General features: G+C 40.1%; 1 protein-coding gene across 1 annotated transcript; it reads left to right on the top strand.

Moving 5' to 3' along the window:
• The first annotated feature begins 2602 nt into the window (after positions 1–2602).
• On the top strand, positions 2603–16398 carry LOC118774470 (ferroxidase HEPHL1-like). Its single transcript, XM_036523813.1, has 18 exons — positions 2603–2772; positions 4050–4294; positions 6466–6678; positions 6942–7136; positions 8308–8562; positions 8980–9154; positions 9349–9488; positions 9818–9949; positions 10289–10494; positions 10934–11078; positions 11387–11599; positions 11935–12148; positions 12544–12683; positions 13248–13376; positions 13709–13815; positions 14422–14644; positions 15012–15151; positions 16183–16398. Exons 1-18 carry the CDS (start codon positions 2603–2605, stop codon positions 16396–16398), a joined length of 3258 nt encoding a protein of 1085 aa, XP_036379706.1.
• The last annotated feature ends 2661 nt before the right edge of the window (positions 16399–19059 follow it).

Genomic DNA, 19059 nt, shown 5'->3' with positions numbered 1-19059 from the left:
CCTCCCCCTTCAATGCTTGAAATCAATTTCATTCTTGCGTTCAGGGTTAAGGTTCAAAGCATTTTATCATAGAAAACTAGCAACTTGGGCTGGGATATAGGGTGTGAAGAGCTCTTCCGGTTAGGGTGTTTTCAAATGGTAGAGTTACTGGATGTTTCATACTAGACATACTGTACGAAAGACAGCTTTTTCACAGTGCGTGTGAGCATACAATCATATAGTCCCTGTGGGGAAGGTTGTTAATATACTGAAAAAATAAGCAATCCATTGTGTACGAACAATGAGCTCTGAGGGAGGGAAAGAAACATGCCTGGACCAATTACACACATTATCCCTTCATGATTGTGAATTTTAATTGAGCAATTCAAGTGGAGAAACTCACTCGTCACTCAGGTTTAGAACAGTAGTGTTGGGTACAAAGCCCCCCCCAACAGCATCACAGAAATGAACAGCTTTCCTCTGCTGTTTCCTCAAATACATTTTCTTTTCTTTTTTTTTTCTTTTTCAGTCTGTTCTTTTAAATTCTAGCTTTGTCTGAGTGAAAAAGAAAAAAGCGCATTACAGCACTTATTATTCCACTGCTGCTTCCACAAGTCATTTTCAGATGCAGAGGTTGCACACACACACACACACACACACACACAAACAAACAAACAAACACCCAAACACACACTTATACATATACACACAACCAGGTTTCACAAAAGACAGTTAGTTAGTGCCCACCACATTATAACTACTGAAGATATGTCAAAAAAAATGTGAAGAGAATGTAGGGCATTATTTCTGCAACCACTGAACGTCAGGCAAACTAGGTTTTTATATGTGCCGGCCACTTGAGTTTCTTGGTTACATTTTCCCTGACAAAATTTAAATAATAATAATAATACCAAATTTCATGCCATGTTTATATTTACGTGTTTGAAAGCTTGCAAGATAATTAAAGACTGCTGCCAATTAATGATACTTTGATAATTGGATTCATTGCTGTCAGGTGGAGAAATATTCTTAAATGATTTAAGTGTTTACAGCCTTCTATTTTTCAACAATATTTTTTTAATGAACTTTGTATGACTTTCACAGAAATCAGGTCTATTAAAAAGTGGACAAAATGAAAAAAACTGACGTGTGACATCAATGCTATTTCACTGGAACTTTAATCTCACAGTTCAGGGCGTACTCAAAGGTCAAACAACCAAAATCCATGTCAATGTGGCTTATACTTCCTGAGAAGAAGAGTTTTAAGTATCTTAAATATCTTTTGGCAGTTTAAGTATCTTTCAGTATTTGTATATTCAATTGATAGTGGCATCCATACTTTAAATTGGACCAGGTTCATATTTGTGACACTATTTGGGTAAAGCTCATAGTACATATTGCAGACCAAATGATGATTGACCCAACTGTAAATGAGATAATCTTTTTGACTTATACTGCAAATACTGCAAACTGATTGACTTGATGATGTTTCCATGTATCAAATTTTCCTTTGCAAATTCAATCAAGGTAACCATAATCATTCTGTACCAAATTTGGGAAAATCATTCCTTAATGAGAAGCTGACATCTTCCTCAATATGCTCTTTTTCAAACAACAAAAATACTGAAAAGCATAATTATTGAAACCTTTATTTAAAAAACAGAATTTTAAATATGGACACCAGGGGACATGATCTGTTGACACAAACACTGGCGAGCAAATGCCTGGCATAAACTAAATATGATCAAACTGAAACGTGGTTTGGTTTGAAAAGTCTACCATAAAATTATGCCCAAATTTATTTACTGATGGGAGCTTTTTTTTTTAAGTATGGATTTTCCTTTAGTAGTGTGGATGTGGCATACCCCAAACGTCCTATGTACCAATATTTTGTATCAGCTGGACTTAGGGTTCATGAGAAGAATGTTAAGTTGTTTGTTTTATTTTTTTTTCATTACTGACTTCTGATGTGTCTATTGCTCATAGCATAAGTAATTAAGCTATAGCATAAGGCTATAACTTAATTACTTATTATAGCATAATAAGTAATTAAATTATAACATTGGAACAACTTCCATGAGTGGCCCTACATCTTTGAAGAAAATGTGATCATGTTTCAAACCTGGAATGGTTACTGGAATGGAAGAGTCAATTCATTTAAAGTACACTCACCTGCTACCCGGTAAGCAGACGTTTTATTCTCAGAAAGAGTTAACAGGTGTTATGTTGCAAATATCATTATGCAACAATCTATCGATCCTAAGTATTGAACTGCAATAGTCTACTACTATTAGGCCGCTCTGGTTATTTTAACAGATTGTTCACATTTTGGGGTATTCCCTAACCCCCACGCCCCTTGACTTCACTGGGTAGGCTACTCTACGTCGACTTTAGCTGGTTGCTGGTTTAACTGAATTGTTGTATGCACACGTAGGCCTGCCTGCATGCACTCATACGCACGCACGCGCGCGCACACAAAGACAGAGCTTCATAAAGGGACATCTCACCACAGTGACGCTTGTCTGTGATGAGAGGGAAGGTGACGAATACTTTTGTCTTGCCTGACTCCAATGCAAGAGAACACCTGACTGCAAGTCCACTTTGCCATTAACCTGACGCTGCCATGAGCTGGCTACGAGTCATTTATGCTGTGCTTATGTTCACACTTTGCATCGCTTCTCCTGTCCTCGGGAGCATCACCAGAACGTACTACGTCGGAATCAAAGAAGTACTGTGGAATTATGCTCCAAGCGGTCACAATCTCGTCACTGGGAATGCTATCGCTGAAGACGAGTAAGTTGTGACTTGCACGCACTTAACGTAATATGCAGGAACACGTGGGTCCAATATTAATGTTAAAATTAATCAATATTAATGTAGTTATGATAATGTAATGATATGAAATTCGAAAAGCAGTTTGTAGAGGCTCATACTGAAAATTTGTAAAATGACAAAATATATTCCGAAAGAACTTTTAAAAATGCCCAGTGGTAAGAGACAGACTGAAGAAAGTCCACACGTTCATCAAAAACATCTCTCTAAATTTGAGAAAATGATCCTACAGTATCTACCAGGAAGTATGTATAAATGTGTACTACGGAGAATCCCTGTAAAATTTCTACCGATTTTTTTGGGCTCAATGTTAATACATAGTGTGCAACATAGCAACGTCCATTTTCTTAAAATGGTGCATGTTAAATGTATGTTTAGAGCTAGTACCATACAAAGCCATCTGCTTTAGTTGTCTATTTTAGTATGCTATTTTAGTCTACATCCTTAATCAGTGAATGGTATTATTATGTTGGAATTTTGTATATCTAATTGGGAACAATCTCCACAGGTGTTAGAGTGAATATATGTCGAAGTTTAAAAACAGCGTTTCAATTAGTACACTCAGTCCACATTCATCTTTTTTGTAAAGATCAGGTTGAAGATTGAAATGTTTCAGCATGCTGCTTTCATCAATGAAACGGTGTCATTTGCAGCCTCTATATACCAAAATAATATGGCACCATAGAGAAGAGCTTCCAGTCATTGTGTTGTCAGTACAGCTATGAACCTATTCCTAACTTACAGCTACAAGCAGAACAGCAGAACAGAAATGTACTGTTCCAAATATTGCTCTTCAGGAAAACCATAGAATAAAAACAGATGTATAGATCAAAATAATTTCTGTAAAGACACTCATAAAATATGGGCAATCAACAAAATAATAAAAACTCACATCCATGCTATTGTGCCAATTGTGCAGAAGCATACATACAATTATAAATTGGTATTTTTCTTTTTTTTTCTTATTTGTAACCACTTTGAGAAACCATGGAGAATGAGGGTTTGTTCAATGTTGTCTGACTAACCATGCATTTGACAGTTTTAAAATTTACAAAAACAATATTTGTGTCTGTCAGGCAGTGAAGCATGCAAAGCTACAGATAATTAATAACACTGTTATTGGTCATTTGACACATTTAAATGGTGAGTAAATGAGATTATGTAAACATTCAGTGATGGTTGTAAAGGGTTAAGCAGTGTTGAGCCTTCACTCTCTTCTCTTCCATCTTATCTCTCAGGCAGGCATCTGTCTTTCTCCAGCAAGGCCTACACAGAATAGGTGCTGTGTACAAGAAAGTGGTGTACAAGGAGTACACAGACCAAACCTACTCTAAGGAGATTACAAAACCCAGTTGGCTAGGGTTTCTGGGTCCGGTTCTGAAGGCAGAGGTCGGCGATGTCATAGTTGTCCACATGAAGAACTTTGCGTCCAGGTCATACTCCATGCATCCGCATGGCGTCTTCTATAAGAAAGACTCTGAAGGTAAACACATGCACAAAGACCCACAAACGCATATGCATGTGGTTACTCTCTCTCATTTTCCTGTAGTCTTCCTGTAATCTTATCATCTGTCTTTTACTCTCCCTTCCTCCCCTGGCCATTCAAAATTGGCTATAGTGGCCATGACATAGATAATTTATTTACATAGCGTACACATAACAGACTCACAAACAAATAAAGCACATATTAATATATTCATAAGGAAGTATGCAATTCAACCCACATGCAAACATATTCTTGATGATTATCCCATTTATCTCTTTTCCTCTAAATGTAATTCATAATTAGAGATTACACACAGGGTACACTGCTCTTCACTTATTCCTCTGAGCTTTTCTTTTATATTCCCATGTCCACCTGTGTATACCCATGTTCCCTCTGGCTACAGCCATTGCTCAGAGCACCTACTGCTGCTAGTTTAGCAATTGGACTTGCCTCTTCATAGGAGACACATTTTATATGCAAAGATTTTTTTTCCAGTTTTTAGCAACCTATTTTTCTTTACTGTGTCTGTTTTTATTGTGCAGAAACACAGGATGTGAACCCGTGGGTCTTTCACAGGTTGCAAAGATTTAAAAAAAGACATATGCATAATATGTTTTCTGCTGGGATTATTTGTATCTGGCAATCTGGTCTCAGCTCAGTTTCTGGTTTTTTGATTTTGGACACTGTCCAGATGTTCTGATTAACTGAAGTCTTTATTTTTCTACTAGTTGATGCTTCTCTTGATTGGTTTATTGTACCAATCTACTTTATACTCATTTTCAATAATCCAAATGTAGTGTACCTCTTTTTCTCTGGAGTTATTCTGTGTTGCAGGAGAGTAGTGAAATATTCTACTTTCTGTTTTTTCTCCACCTCTCTATCCTTACACTCTCTTTCTCTCTCACACACGCACATGGTTGTTCAAAGGGTGTTATTGACAGTATTGTTGACACAATATTAGCAGTATTATTGACACAAGATTTTGTCTAGTGTTGCAGCGCATTTTATGGTTAATTGAGTACAGGCATTTTAAGAGAAGACAAGGAATACAATATCTTCCTTGTATTTTTTTTATTTATTCCATGAAATTAATCTTTTTCATGTCTGACCTCAAATATAGTGCTTCCTTTTTTTCTTTTTTTTCAGTTTTGAACATAAACTCTGTTGTTGTTTTTTGGCAGTGGAACATTATGACTGCAATGACAAAGTGACAGACAGGAACCTACTGAAATATCACACAGCAGCTCAGATGTGATGAGAGAAGGTCACAGTCTAGCAAATTTAAGCATTGCTCAAATCTGCCCTACTTGAATTTAGTCTGTATTATACAATCCTCTTTCACCTTTCCTCAGACAGGAATGCAACAGTTGTCCAGAGTCACAATATAATTCAAATGTGTCATTGAGGTAAACTAGAAGTGTGTCTGAAAGGTGAATGACTTGGCCCTGGTTTTTGCCGCTGTATACACTGAGAGTAACGGGGTTGTCTTCAGTGTCATCATGAACCAGTGACGGCAGCCTCCTGCCCAGTGCCTTCATCCGTGTGTCTGTGGACTGGATCTGATGTCCATCTCTGTCTTTCTTAATTTTGTATCAATCAATCCTGTTTGACCTCCTCGACAAATGATTTCTTAAAGATGGAGAACAAATCATTATAATGACAGTATTTAAAATATGATTTATTTAAGGTTTGTCTCAGCAGTAATACAGACGTGCAGTTTTTTTTTTTTTTTTGCTTGCTATTAACTTCCCCAATGCATTAGACGTCCCCCAATTCCTCACAGAAAATAGAACCAGATGAAGGCCTGTTCACCTTGACACCTGTTGGCATTCATAATACTCAACCATTGGAAACTCTTATAGGGGGAAATTGTAGCATAAGTACAGATATGTGACTGAACGTAGCAGTATACTTTTGAATTTTTACCATAATTGTTCAAAGTCTGATTTTTAAATCCTTCCAAACTCTATTGGATCTACGAATCTCTTGATAATGATATAATAACCATCCGTTTATACTTTTTAAATCATTGAAATGATTTATGTGTATGTTTTCAGGATTTTATGAATCAGTCCTGTAATATGTCTCTGTGTGGTCATGATGGTGATATAATCATGTCTGTTTGTGTCATTGTGTGATGATGATGTCACAAATATGGTCTATCCAAGGGGCTATGTATCCAGATTTGACCTCAGGGAAGCAGAAGCTGGATGATGCGGTCCCTGCAGGAGGCAGCTACACATACACCTGGACTGTGAAGCCGGAATATGCACCCACGGAGGGTGACGCCAACTGCCTGACCTGGGTGTACCACTCTCACCTAGACGCTCCACGGGACATTAACTCCGGCCTTATCGGGGCGCTTCTTACTTGCAAGAAAGGTTCTAGCCCAGCCAGTTCAGCCGACATACTAAATCAGTGATCTTGAGATGTACTATTACTCACAAAATTCTTATTTGACTACCAGAGTAACGCTGTTTATCATTGACATGTTGATTTTTAATGGAGAAAGTCAAATAGAATACCAGCTTAATGTCATCAGTGCTCTCCTGACCACTTTTCCACACTTCTGCTCTGACCACGGCTCCACTGTGCTGCCCTGACCATTTCTTCTTTCACTGTCCCTGCCCTCTACCTCCTTCAGGTACTCTGCTTCCAAAGTCCAGCAATCAGACTGACGTGAAGCGGACTGATGTGGATCGGGACTTTATGTTGTTGTTTAGTGTGATAGATGAGAATCTCAGCTGGTACTTGGAAGAGAACATCCAGACCTTCTGCTCTGATGCCAGGGGTGTGGACCCTAATGATATGGACTTCCAGGAGTCCAACAAGATGCACGGTGGGTATTGGACTTGGACTGAACTCCAAACATTTCTATAATTAAACACCGCTACTATTCATGTTGACTGTGCCAAAGTGTAATTCTTACTTATAGGCTAATATTTTCCAAACACACCAAAAGTTTGTCCCAGACTCAGCGTCATCAGTTTTCATGACTTTTACCTACAACAGATTCACAAAGTTAACAATATTGTGAAATCTTTTTTTAGGAGGTACACTGCCATTTTATTGCGCAAACATGAGAAACATAACCCAATGACGTTGATTAAAATTTGTCATTAACAGGACTGGTCAAAAAGCAGTCTACTATGAATGGCAGAGGCTAGTAGTGTGTGTGGCAACCTCTGGAAGCAGTTGCCTTCTGTCTCATTCTTCTTATAGAGCCTTGGCATGGCACACTTAGTCCCAGTTCATTCCACAGATATTCCATAGAATTCCAGGTCCCATTGCCCTCTCGCATAAAGGCTCTCCTCACTCTAGCAGCCTGAGGTTGTGTGTCCTCTGGGCCGAATGCCATCATGCCATGATGAGCCATCAGGGATGATAGCGAGTGAAGCCCAAGGACTGCATTAGCATTGCTGTCAGATTGCTATCAGTCATCACAAGCAATGTCTTTGTAGCAGCCTCTTCACATTTGAACTGCTTAATATGGTGTTTGTGATGCAGTGGGATTTGCAGTGTGAAGAGTCTGCAAATACGACCATGCGATCTTGTGTCTGTAGCATCAAGACATTTTTCCCTTGAGAAGCAAGGCATGTTTTCTTCTTTCTTGGTTTTCACCAGGCTTCATGTTTGATAAATCAAATCATCTCATCACATGTGCTCACTCACTCTGACTAATGTGATAGTGTGGTGTTTGTGTTACAGCTGAAATTATGAGGAAGTATTGTGGTCTGTAATTAATAATCAACTAATGAAATTGACACCAACATTTTTAATATTTAATTGGTATTTATGATACTTCATCTTCCATATCTGCATAAATCTAAGTTTCTTTATACCCACTGCAGTATTATTTCAGGAATATTCATTGGTGGTGTCCAGTATTGTAATTCCAGGTATATTCATTGTGGGGGGGGTTACATTCGATACTGGGCCATGTCACAGAGCCATTACATTTGGTCGGCTGATCCTTTTGTTCTCTTTGTTGGTTGTCTCCTCAACCACAGCCATAAATGGATACGTGTTTGGCAACCTGCCAGGTGTGGAGATGTGCCAGAATCGCTCTGTGGCCTGGCACCTCTTTGGGATGGGCAACGAGGTGGACATCCACTCCGTCTCCTTCCATGGCCACACCGTGCTAAACCAGGGCCACCGTGCTGACGTTCTCAGCCTCATCCCGGCCACCTTCGTTACTGCAGCTATGGTCCCCATGACTGTCGGGAGGTGGATGTTGAGCTGCCAGGTCAATGACCACGTACAAGGTACACAGAAAAAGATTAATGGAAAACACAAAAGGTAGATGGCAAAAGACTAACTGCTGCACAGAAGGTATAGGGCAAAATTAATGTTACCACATTGCTGCCTTGTTTTCCAATCAAGAGTAATTTGGTTTAATTTTCAGGGAACTTGATTTCTAGCCAGAGGGTTTCAGGTTAAAGTCCACTGCTGGGCACTGCTGCTATTTTAACAGGTGTTTGTTTTTTGTTATTAGGACACAGTGCAGTATGACATCTGGTATGAATAGTATCAGTCTGCTTTTTTCACTACTTTTTTCTTGTTTTAGTGCATGTTATGCGTGCAACTTTCAAACTAGTGTTCATGGTAGAAATTCAGTGCACGTTCTATGGTTAGTGTAATGTCTCCCTCTGCTGGCTAATACAAGTGTTTTTTATGCTCAGCCGGGATGCAGGCATTTTTTCAAGTTACCACCTGTGGAAGAAAGGAGAATGGCACTGGAGAGTTTCCTGGTGGTAGAATAAGGCAGTATTTCATTGCTGCTGAGGAACAACTGTGGGACTATGCCCCGCTAGGAATTGACACTTTACATAATCTGTCCCTGGTTGACCCTGACAGGTATGTTGAAGAGGAAAGACAGTTATTTTACCACTGCAGTGTAACTTACTTTGTCCAAATAAGCTGATACCTTTGTTATAAAAATTCTCTTCTCCAACCCTTATTTACCTTGAGTTGCTTTGAATGTTTATGTCCGTATGCTTAATCACTCATGTTAGTGTCTGTCTGTCCTGGTGTCTGTGCTCATCTTGCAGCATGTCAGAGGTTTTCTTTGGTAAGACAAGGGGTCGATTGGGAGGAGTGTATCGGAAGGTTCGTTATGTGGCCTACACCAATGAAAACTTCACCACTAAGGAAGAGCGAACTGCTGCAGAAGCACATCTCGGAAATCTGGGTAAGCCATGCTGTACATGACAAGAAAAACTGGTTGTCAAAGAATGTAATCATTTGAAATCATACATCTAATATTTCTTTCTCTTTGTAAAGCATGCATTATACACTACACATACATGAGTATTTTATTTCAGTAATGTAAATTCAGTCCCAATATTCATATCTAATAATTTTTCTTTTTCATTTTTTTTTTTAGAAAAAAGAGAATTGATGTGTAGATTTTAAGTATTTTTTCTGACCCCAACTAATTTTTGACACAATGTTGGTGATACAAGGTGATAAATGGATATTGGCACACAGCTCTGTAGTGTGTAGGATATTTCTCCACAGGCCCAGTTATACGAGCTGAAACCGGTGACCTGCTTCTCGTGACATTCATGAACAAGGCCAGTCAGAACTACAGTCTCCAGCCACATGGCCTGCAGTACGAAAAGGCCTACGAGGGGGCCAGCTACCAGGATGGTGAGGCCACATGCTCTGTATGACCAGCTATCACAAAACAGTTTATTATACTCTCACTGTAAGAGCATTGGTTTATCTTAAGGAGTGATGATAAACCTATCAGCATTTGTGTGACAGGAACTTTGTTCTTACATTTAGGACTTTTTTCATTTCAGTCCTTTGGATTTGTGAATTTTTGACTACTTTCATAGATTTATGTATTTATACCTGATGGTGCTCTCAGTGGTGGATTTTGCTTCTCTACAACATTGTGCTGTGGAAAGGTTTTTAATTTCAGTGGCAGTGACAAACGTCATTCTTGCAGAAAATGTAAGGTCTGTTTGTGTGGATGCCTCTCAGGTTCTCAGAAGGACGGGGCACTCGTGCAGCCTGGTGACACGTTCACATACAGGTGGAGACTGATGGAAGGCCCCTCCCCCAGCGACCCAGCATGCATTTCGTACCTGTATTATTCAGCCAGTGACCCGGTCCGTGACACCAACTCTGGGCTGGTGGGCCCTCTGCTGGTGTGCAGAAGAAATGCGCTGAATGAGAGTGGGGCTCAGGTACTGCACTCTATCACTCTGCCACCTCACTTGTTCATCTTGGTCAGGGGAAATATGAGCCAAGCGTGCCTATAGGTCTCTGTTTAGATGAAACATTTGGATTGTGCACCTATGCGCTATGTGGTGTTAGTATATAGTTACTATATAAAGTATTATATAACTGTATAGTTGCTATATAGTCTGCATATTTTACATCAACCTGAAATCAATGGTTGAATGTGTTTGAACTGTGGTAGCCCTGTTGGCTACCACATGGCCTTCCAGCTCAATTAGAGAAGGCTTTCTATGTGTGCATCCATTCAGAATGAAATTGGACACTTCTACTTTTTTTGAAATGCAGATTAGATACAGCGCTGTGTCTTATCTATTACTTCTATATGTATGGTTGAGTGGCGGAAGTACATATCGGAGACATGTGAGCTGTATGATGTTTTTTCAGAAGGGAGTGGACAAGGAGTTTTTCCTGCTCTTCTCGGTGGTGGACGAAAACCTTAGCTGGTACCTGGAGGACAATATCCTCACATTTGGGACTAATGAATCAGAACCACAGGATGAGTACTTTTTGGAGAGCAACAAAATGCATGGTACTTGCAGGACTCGCTCATTACCAATGTCATACCAGTTGTTTGACTTCAATATAATCAAAGTCAAAATCAATAATCAAAGTATCTTAAAGCTTCTTACTGAACGTTTTCAATATTCTTAGAGCTGTCTTATGCTGAAATGTATCCCCCCCTCTAAAACAAGGGTAATTTGCAATTCTTGTGCCTGCCTGTGATGTATCTGATTTGGATTTGCTGTGTTGTGTAATATCTGAGTTATGGTAGTATCACTCTGTTTGTGCTGATACAGTGGCATCTCCCTGAGTGTTTGTGTGTGTGGTTGTTCACAGCGGTGAATGGTCTCATGTATGGGAATCTCCAGGGTCTGGATCTCTGTATGGGAGACCGGGTGACTTGGCACGCCCTAGGGCTCGGCACTGAGGTAGACATCCACAGCATATACTTCCAGGGCAACACCTTCAAGCAGGAGGGCACGACCCGGGACACCCTCAATGTTTTTCCACACACCACAGTGACAGTTTCCATGCAGCCGGACTCCGCAGGTGAGTTGCTTGGCAACAGGTGGCAAAGATCCCTCTTGTCACAGTCTGATGTCTACAATCTGTTTCCAGCAAGCTTTCATTCACTTAGAACACCTGAAGCTTTTGTGAGTTGCCAGCAAGGTTCGTTAGTTCAATTCAGTCCAATTCAGTCATTAGTTATTCAGCTTTTTCAGTAAGACAGTTTGTGGGGAGGGCAGTTTGCTCATTTTGAGTACACCTGCAAAACCCTTGGCAGTGAGTATAAATTTGATCTGTAAGCACTATGTAATGTTCACAGCTGCTCCTTTACATTCTTAGTGTGACTGTGCCTATGACCTCTGACCTCTGATCTGCAGGGACATTTGAGGTGAGCTGCAGGACGACCGATCACTACATGGCTGGGATGCGCCAGCAGTACTCTGTGATGAAGTGCACGGGGCAGGACGTCCCACGGGGTGAGGCCCCTCTCTCCGTGGTGCAATACTTCATTGCAGCTGAAGAGCTGGAGTGGGACTACTGTCCTAACAGGACCTGGGAGTTTGAGAAACACAACGCCACTGAGGAGAACAGGTAAGCCTGCACATCTCCTCAAGTCTCACCTGAGCGGGCACATTGCACAGGTACACCACTTTCTCTTCCATTTGTCTCACCTGAGTCACACATGAGTCATTCTTCTTTTGTGGTCATTTTTCACTTAGTCTCAAACCAGTCTTGTCTTAGCAAGTATGTTACGGGTATGCCTTCTTCTGTTCCGTATATCTTACTCCTTCTCGCCTTCTCCTGCCCACCTTGGTCTCACACGAGTCTCACCCAAGCAGATATAGATACATCTTTTATACTGTACCTCCCTTGCCTTTCTTATCACTGAGTCAGTTTTTACTCATGTGCCTTCACCTGTTTCACCTTAGTCTCACCCGTTCTATGCACCTGTCTTATCAGAAGCATTATGTCAATGTCTGTTTCAGTATCGGGAATATATTTGTTGGAAAAGGGGAGAATCGGATTGGCTCCAGGTATAAAAAAGTGGTGTACAGGGAGTATACTGATGCCACCTTCAACATTCAGAAACAGAGGCCACCACAAGAGGAACATCTGGAGATTCTGGGTATACCTGGTTTTAAGATATTGTATAATCTATCTGTCTAATGAACATGGCATACTTTTACTTTATAATTATTTAACACCTGTGCCTGCCATTGACTATCTTAGTCATATCTTAGCAGGGAGCACTGAGTGTTTGTTGAAAACGTCACCACACATCACATAAAAACTTTCATAGCTTCACAACTTTTTTATATTATGTACTGACTGACTTTCTGGTAGACTTGCATACTGTACTTTATATAGCACTATACATGAGCTATAGATATTCCTCTAATAAAAAGGTGAAGGTTTACTGGAGAGATGCTTTGCTACATAGTGATGTCGAACATGCAACACAAATCTTTGACCATCTGTCTTCAACTCTAGTGACTCCAGTCAGCTTTAAACTAGTTAAAGTAGTTGAGTGAAAGCTGCACCTAAAATAGCTTTCCTAATCCCTTACTTGTTGTTCCAGTTACCTGGAAAAAGGTTTGGTATTGAGTGTTTTTGTCAGCATTTGACCAAAAAATGGACCAAAACACAAGATTTTTCAACACTATGTAAGTTTTGCTGTCCTCTTCTTCAGGTCCCATAATCAGAGCAGAGGTTGGAGAGCGGATTCTGGTAAACTTCAAGAACAAGGCCACCCGCCCGTACTCTATGCACGCCCATGGAGTTGTTGTGTCTCCTGGTCACCTGCCACCTGTCCAACCAGGTGAGAGTAGTGTGAGAGCGGCTGCCAATCACATTCTTATCATCTGAAAAATACAGACATGTTTGTGCAATTCTTGCTATGTTGCTCTAACGAATAACATAATAAGGATTACACTTTGCTACACTAATGTAATAAGGATGTCACTAGGTGTCAACTAATGTGCACATTTCATGAAACTTCATGAAAAAAATATGTTGATATAAAGACTGAACAATAAAATGTGTATTATTATGTACAAGAAAGTTGCAGAAACTGTAATCATGTATGTTGGCTTAATAAAAATGAGCATTCTCTCTCGCTTTCTCTCTTCCCCTATATTTTGTGTACAAAAGGTGGAATGAAACAGTACCAGTGGGATGTACCACAAAGGTCTGGCCCAGGCCACTCAGACCCAAACTGCATCGCCTTCCCTTATTACTCCGATGCCAACTTTATCAAGGTTGGTAATGAATAACATACACAGAGTATGCATTTACTCCCATTCATAATCAATATATCAGACTGAAGAGATTACATGTATTTTCATGAGGTATTTTACAGTATTGATAAAATTCAGAACAGGAGCAGTTGGTGGGGTATGACTTACAGTACAGCAAATTCCATTACTGGATGTAGTGTCAGTGCTGTCCACGGGAGATTTGTTTCAATGCACTGTGAGTCTGACTGACTCGGAGCGCACAATTATTTCTGTGTCCTCTCTATCTGAAGCTGCGAGTGGATTTATGAGACTTACAGGCTTTGTCTGTTTCAGGACAAGAACAATCTGCTGGTACTTATTAGACTTAGACTCAGACTTAGACTGATTACGTTTAGATTTTGGGGTGACAGTGTAGTGTAGTGATAACGAACAGGGCTCGTAACCAAAAAGTTTATGGTTCAATTCCCCACTGGGGCACTGCTGTACCCTCGGGCAAGCTACTTAACCCAGAAGTCACTCTGGATAAGAACTTTTGCTAAATGACAATAATGTAATTTAATGTAATGTAGACTTGATGTAGGACACATTCATTGATTTGGTACTAATCAGACCTGTGGCTCTGTAAAGGACACTGCCAGCGGGCTGGTAGGACCTTTGGTGATCTGTAGAAAGGGAACACTGGACAAGAACAGAAGGAGGAGGGACGTGGACCGGGAGTTTATCCTGTTATTCATGATTTTCAATGAAAATGAGTCCTGGTACCTGAGACAAAACATACAAACCTACCTGAACAAAGACCCAGACAACTTGACTGTGACTGATGACTTCCTGGAGAGCAACAGGATGCATGGTAAGACATACCAGAAAACAAGCTGTGTCATTGGCTCTTTTGATTGTCTTCCAAGCAAGGTGTCATATGTATATACTAAAGTAATTTGATGACATTTTTATTTTACTGTGTACACTTTCATATTGAGATTACACTAGATAGTGGTTGAGTGACGTGGGTGAATCAGTCAGGGGTGCTCTGAGAAACTCTTGGAAGGATACAGGTAAGAGGAGGTTATGGGGAGAGGTTTCAACACTGTATGTTGGAACTCTTTAATTTTTTTATTAGAAAAATCACAGCAGTTCATCAGCATTGTCTTTCTTAATGACTCTAGTGTGAGATCTCCACTTGGTGTGATTTCTCTATATCCCTCCTTGTCCACTCATAGGGATCAACGGCAAGCTTTACGGCAACCTTCATGGGCTGACCTTGGTGGAGGGGGAGAAGGCAGACTGGTACCTCCTGGCGATGGGCAATGAGGTCGACATACACCCTGTCCATTTCCACAAACAAAGTTTCATATACAGGGTACTTATCCATGACTCCTTTCCTGTCACATGACTTGTATAATAAGCACCTTGTGTATCTTCATTACTCATGTGTACATGCAGGCCTTCACATTTAAGGCATTCATCATCAGTGACTGGGGAGCACACAGTGATGGAGGGTGACATGGATATTCATGTCATGACACTAGAGATGCATTTACATTACATTACATCACATTACATTCATTTAGCAGACGCTTTTACCCAGAGCAAATTCCAGCACAAAAGGACAGAAATGTATCTATTCAAGTTGAATGAGCAACAGTGTCAGACCAGGCTAACAACACTCCCAGATCAGCGAGTGTGAGCATAACACTAGTCAAGCCCTACCACAAGTTAACTTGCAACCTGACTAGACATGGGAAGACACGTATATGACCATACATCAGTCAGTAGATCACAGAATCCAAAACACATTGCTATTCTACACATAAAATAAACAGCAAGTAATACAAGTAGCATGTGTTAGGGAGTTGGGACTGGGGTGGAACAGAGATGCAGCCTGAAGAGTTGGGTCTTCAGTCTGCATCAGAACATGGCCAGTTTAGCAAAAGACAAACAGGCTATAAATATAGGGGTGTAAAACTGGAGGGCATAGTATATTGCTGATTTTCATTCAGAAATCTTGTGTAATGAACAATCTGGCAAAAATACCATCCCAATCTGGGTACCTGATTTCAATATATCTATGTTATCCTTCCCACTGTTATATTGTCTACATTATATCTTGCTTCTGTACCAGAAATGTACTAGTGTAGTGAACATTCTGGCAAAAATGGCTATAATGTGACTCAGGTGAGTGCAACAGACGGTGATAGATGAAGGCAGCTTTCCCATCACTGTAAAGTGCTTTGAGCTACTTGGAAGAAAGGCATGGTACAAATCCATTACTTTTATGTTGTCTCAGATTTGGAAAACCTTTCTGACAATTGCCTGCCCATTGGTAGGATTAAATGATTTACAGATCACACTAATGTTGCAGTTACATTTGCACGGGCTTTCCTCTTACAGACAGACCAGGCTCATCGAGCTGATGTCTACAACCTGTTTCCCGGCACGTCCCAAACAGTAGAGATGGTTGCAGAGATCTCAGGAACTTGGCTGCTGCACTGTCACGTGACTGACCATATTTATGCTGGCATGGAGACCACCTTCACTGTCCAGAGCAAGACAGGTGAGTTGAGGGGCAGAGAGGGGTTTGGGTGTATCAGGGCAGGTGATTTCTAAGGGAAGGGAGTCCCTGTCTTCTGACATCACTGCACCCTTGACAGCAGATGTAGAAGACAAGGGGGAGAGGGGCCTCATCCACTGAAACCTAAGTTGATATGAAGTAATTGTCATAAAAATGCTCCTAAATGTTTCATTTTGGAAATGCAGGAAATACTGCATTGATTCATGTTAGTGTTGTACAGCTAGGAATGTATTTTTTTAAGCTTTCTTCTCTAACACTCCTCAGGACATGGTCACAAGGAAAAGTGAGGCATCCCACTTATAAAGACCATGTAGAATGTAATGCTGTAAACACTGCTATTGCTATGTCTGTCTGTGATGGATTCATCCCAATATCTGTAACCCTATATTAATGACAGTGTATTTTTTGTCTTTCAGTTGGGAACTCCTCATATAATGGTAAGATTATCAATATGATTGTGGCATCTATTTGATGTGACTATGAAACTGCAAGATGCAGTGTATGTCATAGCCATGTATTTTGATATTGTCAATGTTTTGCTTTTGTCCCTAGCACCTGCAAACCAGGGTTCAGTGGACAGGAGTTTGATGGCGACCCTTGTGATCTTCATCAGTCTTTGGCTGGGGCTATCTGTGCTTGAGTAGAAAAAGGAGAAGTATCATCAGTGATGCTGTTAAAGTTGTCATTCAAATAAAGCAAATTTACAATGGAATGTTAACGTAACAAAGTCTAACAATAACCTCATATTCTGGTTTTTTACCAAACTCCAGCTCATTTATGCTGAGTAAGTGAATGCATTACCCCTTAGTACAATCTGTCCCTTGACAAACAGTGCCCCCCTACCATGCATTGATCTTAAGAACTTAACCTACACTGGCCAAGATATTATATCCCAAAACACCAAATTAAAACAAACTCTGGATTTAGCACTCAACAATCTAATATTCAACAGTCTAATATTCTAGAAGATGGACAGCATCTTGAATAATGAAGGAGAAAAAACAAATGTGAACACAGAAGGAACCAGCTGAGGCAGGATGTGTCCCACTGGGCAGGTTTAAGATAGAACAGAGGCTGTGCCACCACAATTATCAGTCATATTATTCTGTGTTTATAAAAAATGTAGTGCAAAAAATGTATAAAAAAGAGCATTGACTGTGGTATGACATTTAGCATGTCAGCAGTTTTCATGGTGACAATCCAGACTAATTAATCATATAATCATTTTAATTTTATTTGCTAAAGGTTTATATAATAAAAACTTTACATTAAAATATGCTTGATCCATATTTGAATAATTAAGAGGAGAATACTAAGTGGAAAATGTCCATGTTATTCATTAATCTGCTAATCCAATCACTACTAGGAAGCAAATCTTGATGGTGGATATGATTCTTACAAGCATGGACTAAATTGTTTCAAAGGAACAGATAGTAATTTTTAAACATATTAAGAAAGCATTTAAGAAATTTGTGTGCATGTGGACTTTGTTTGTGTGATGTTTTGAAAATTTTGGGCAAATATTAGGTAAAAAGGGTACATTCAAAATGCTACCTGTCCAGAAATAAACAAACGAAAGCAACAAGCAAGTCACAAAACCAAACTGATATGTAGCTGTAGACCTTCAGAAGAAATCACAGAAAATTAAAATATCGTCCTGTCAAACAATGATAAAATTTATTCTGAAAAATTGCTCATGGCATTTTTTACAATGAGGAAAATGAAAAGAACTGGTGGTTGTACTCAACTATTAATTTCCAAAGCATAAACTCTGATTTGGCTTTGTTATAACTTTGATGAGGTTCTTCCAAGTTACTCGTTTTCATACCGGTATTGCAGTAGGCCTACTGTCCGAGGAACTCCAATCTGATTCAGGATGCTGAGGCACCCTCTGAACGTAGGCACCAGCTCTCAGCTCTGTAGGCGGACAAAGACAGGGTGCTCAGGGTGGGGCAACTCTCCTGCCCTCCCTGCATAATTATGAGACTCCTGCCAGCGAACCAGGTTATTAAAATACACACAGAAATACCACGCATTGTACATTTTTGGTCCCTGTTGCGTCATTGGACATTAAATAGCGAGCTATATCACGGGTACACTCAAGTGTACACTTAAAAAGGTATTTTTAAGTAAATCATCGGTTAGGCTGTTGTGTGGGCTATCCTTCATTGGTCCGCATCATAACTGTATAGTGAATCATTAGTGGAAGTATTATTTAAATGCCATTAATGCAAAGCTAGCTTGCTAAGGCACAATAACACCGTAGGAGGTAACCGCACAGCGAGGGTCATATGAACATCAGGCTCCTCCTCTTCATAATCATGAATGTCTTACATTCCTCTTTCTTCGGTTCAAACTGAGTATTAGTTTAACAGGGCATTGATAACTACTCATTTCTTCTGAGGCTAAATAATATTTACTGTAGGTGACCATTCTATTCAACAGGAAAAACAGCTAGATTGGTCACACAGGATGTAACAACCCAGTACGTCTACCCGGCCGACTGAGCCTGGACTAGCAGCACAAAGACGTACGGGGCACAAAGGGTTACAGTAGCCTACTACACGTTTGACAGGGGGTCCGATGCTGGCGGCAGATGAAGAACCAAGTATAATTGCTATGCAAACTGAAGTAGGGTGTAGTCTTTACAATTAACTTTCTTCCGACATATCACCGAGTGTGAAACACAACGCAGA

This window comes from Megalops cyprinoides, chromosome 3 (assembly GCF_013368585.1).
Source record: "Megalops cyprinoides isolate fMegCyp1 chromosome 3, fMegCyp1.pri, whole genome shotgun sequence".
Classification (NCBI taxonomy): Eukaryota; Metazoa; Chordata; class Actinopteri; order Elopiformes; family Megalopidae; genus Megalops; species Megalops cyprinoides.
Note: the sequence above shows the minus strand (reverse complement) of the source record. Positions and strands in the feature narration are given on the sequence as shown.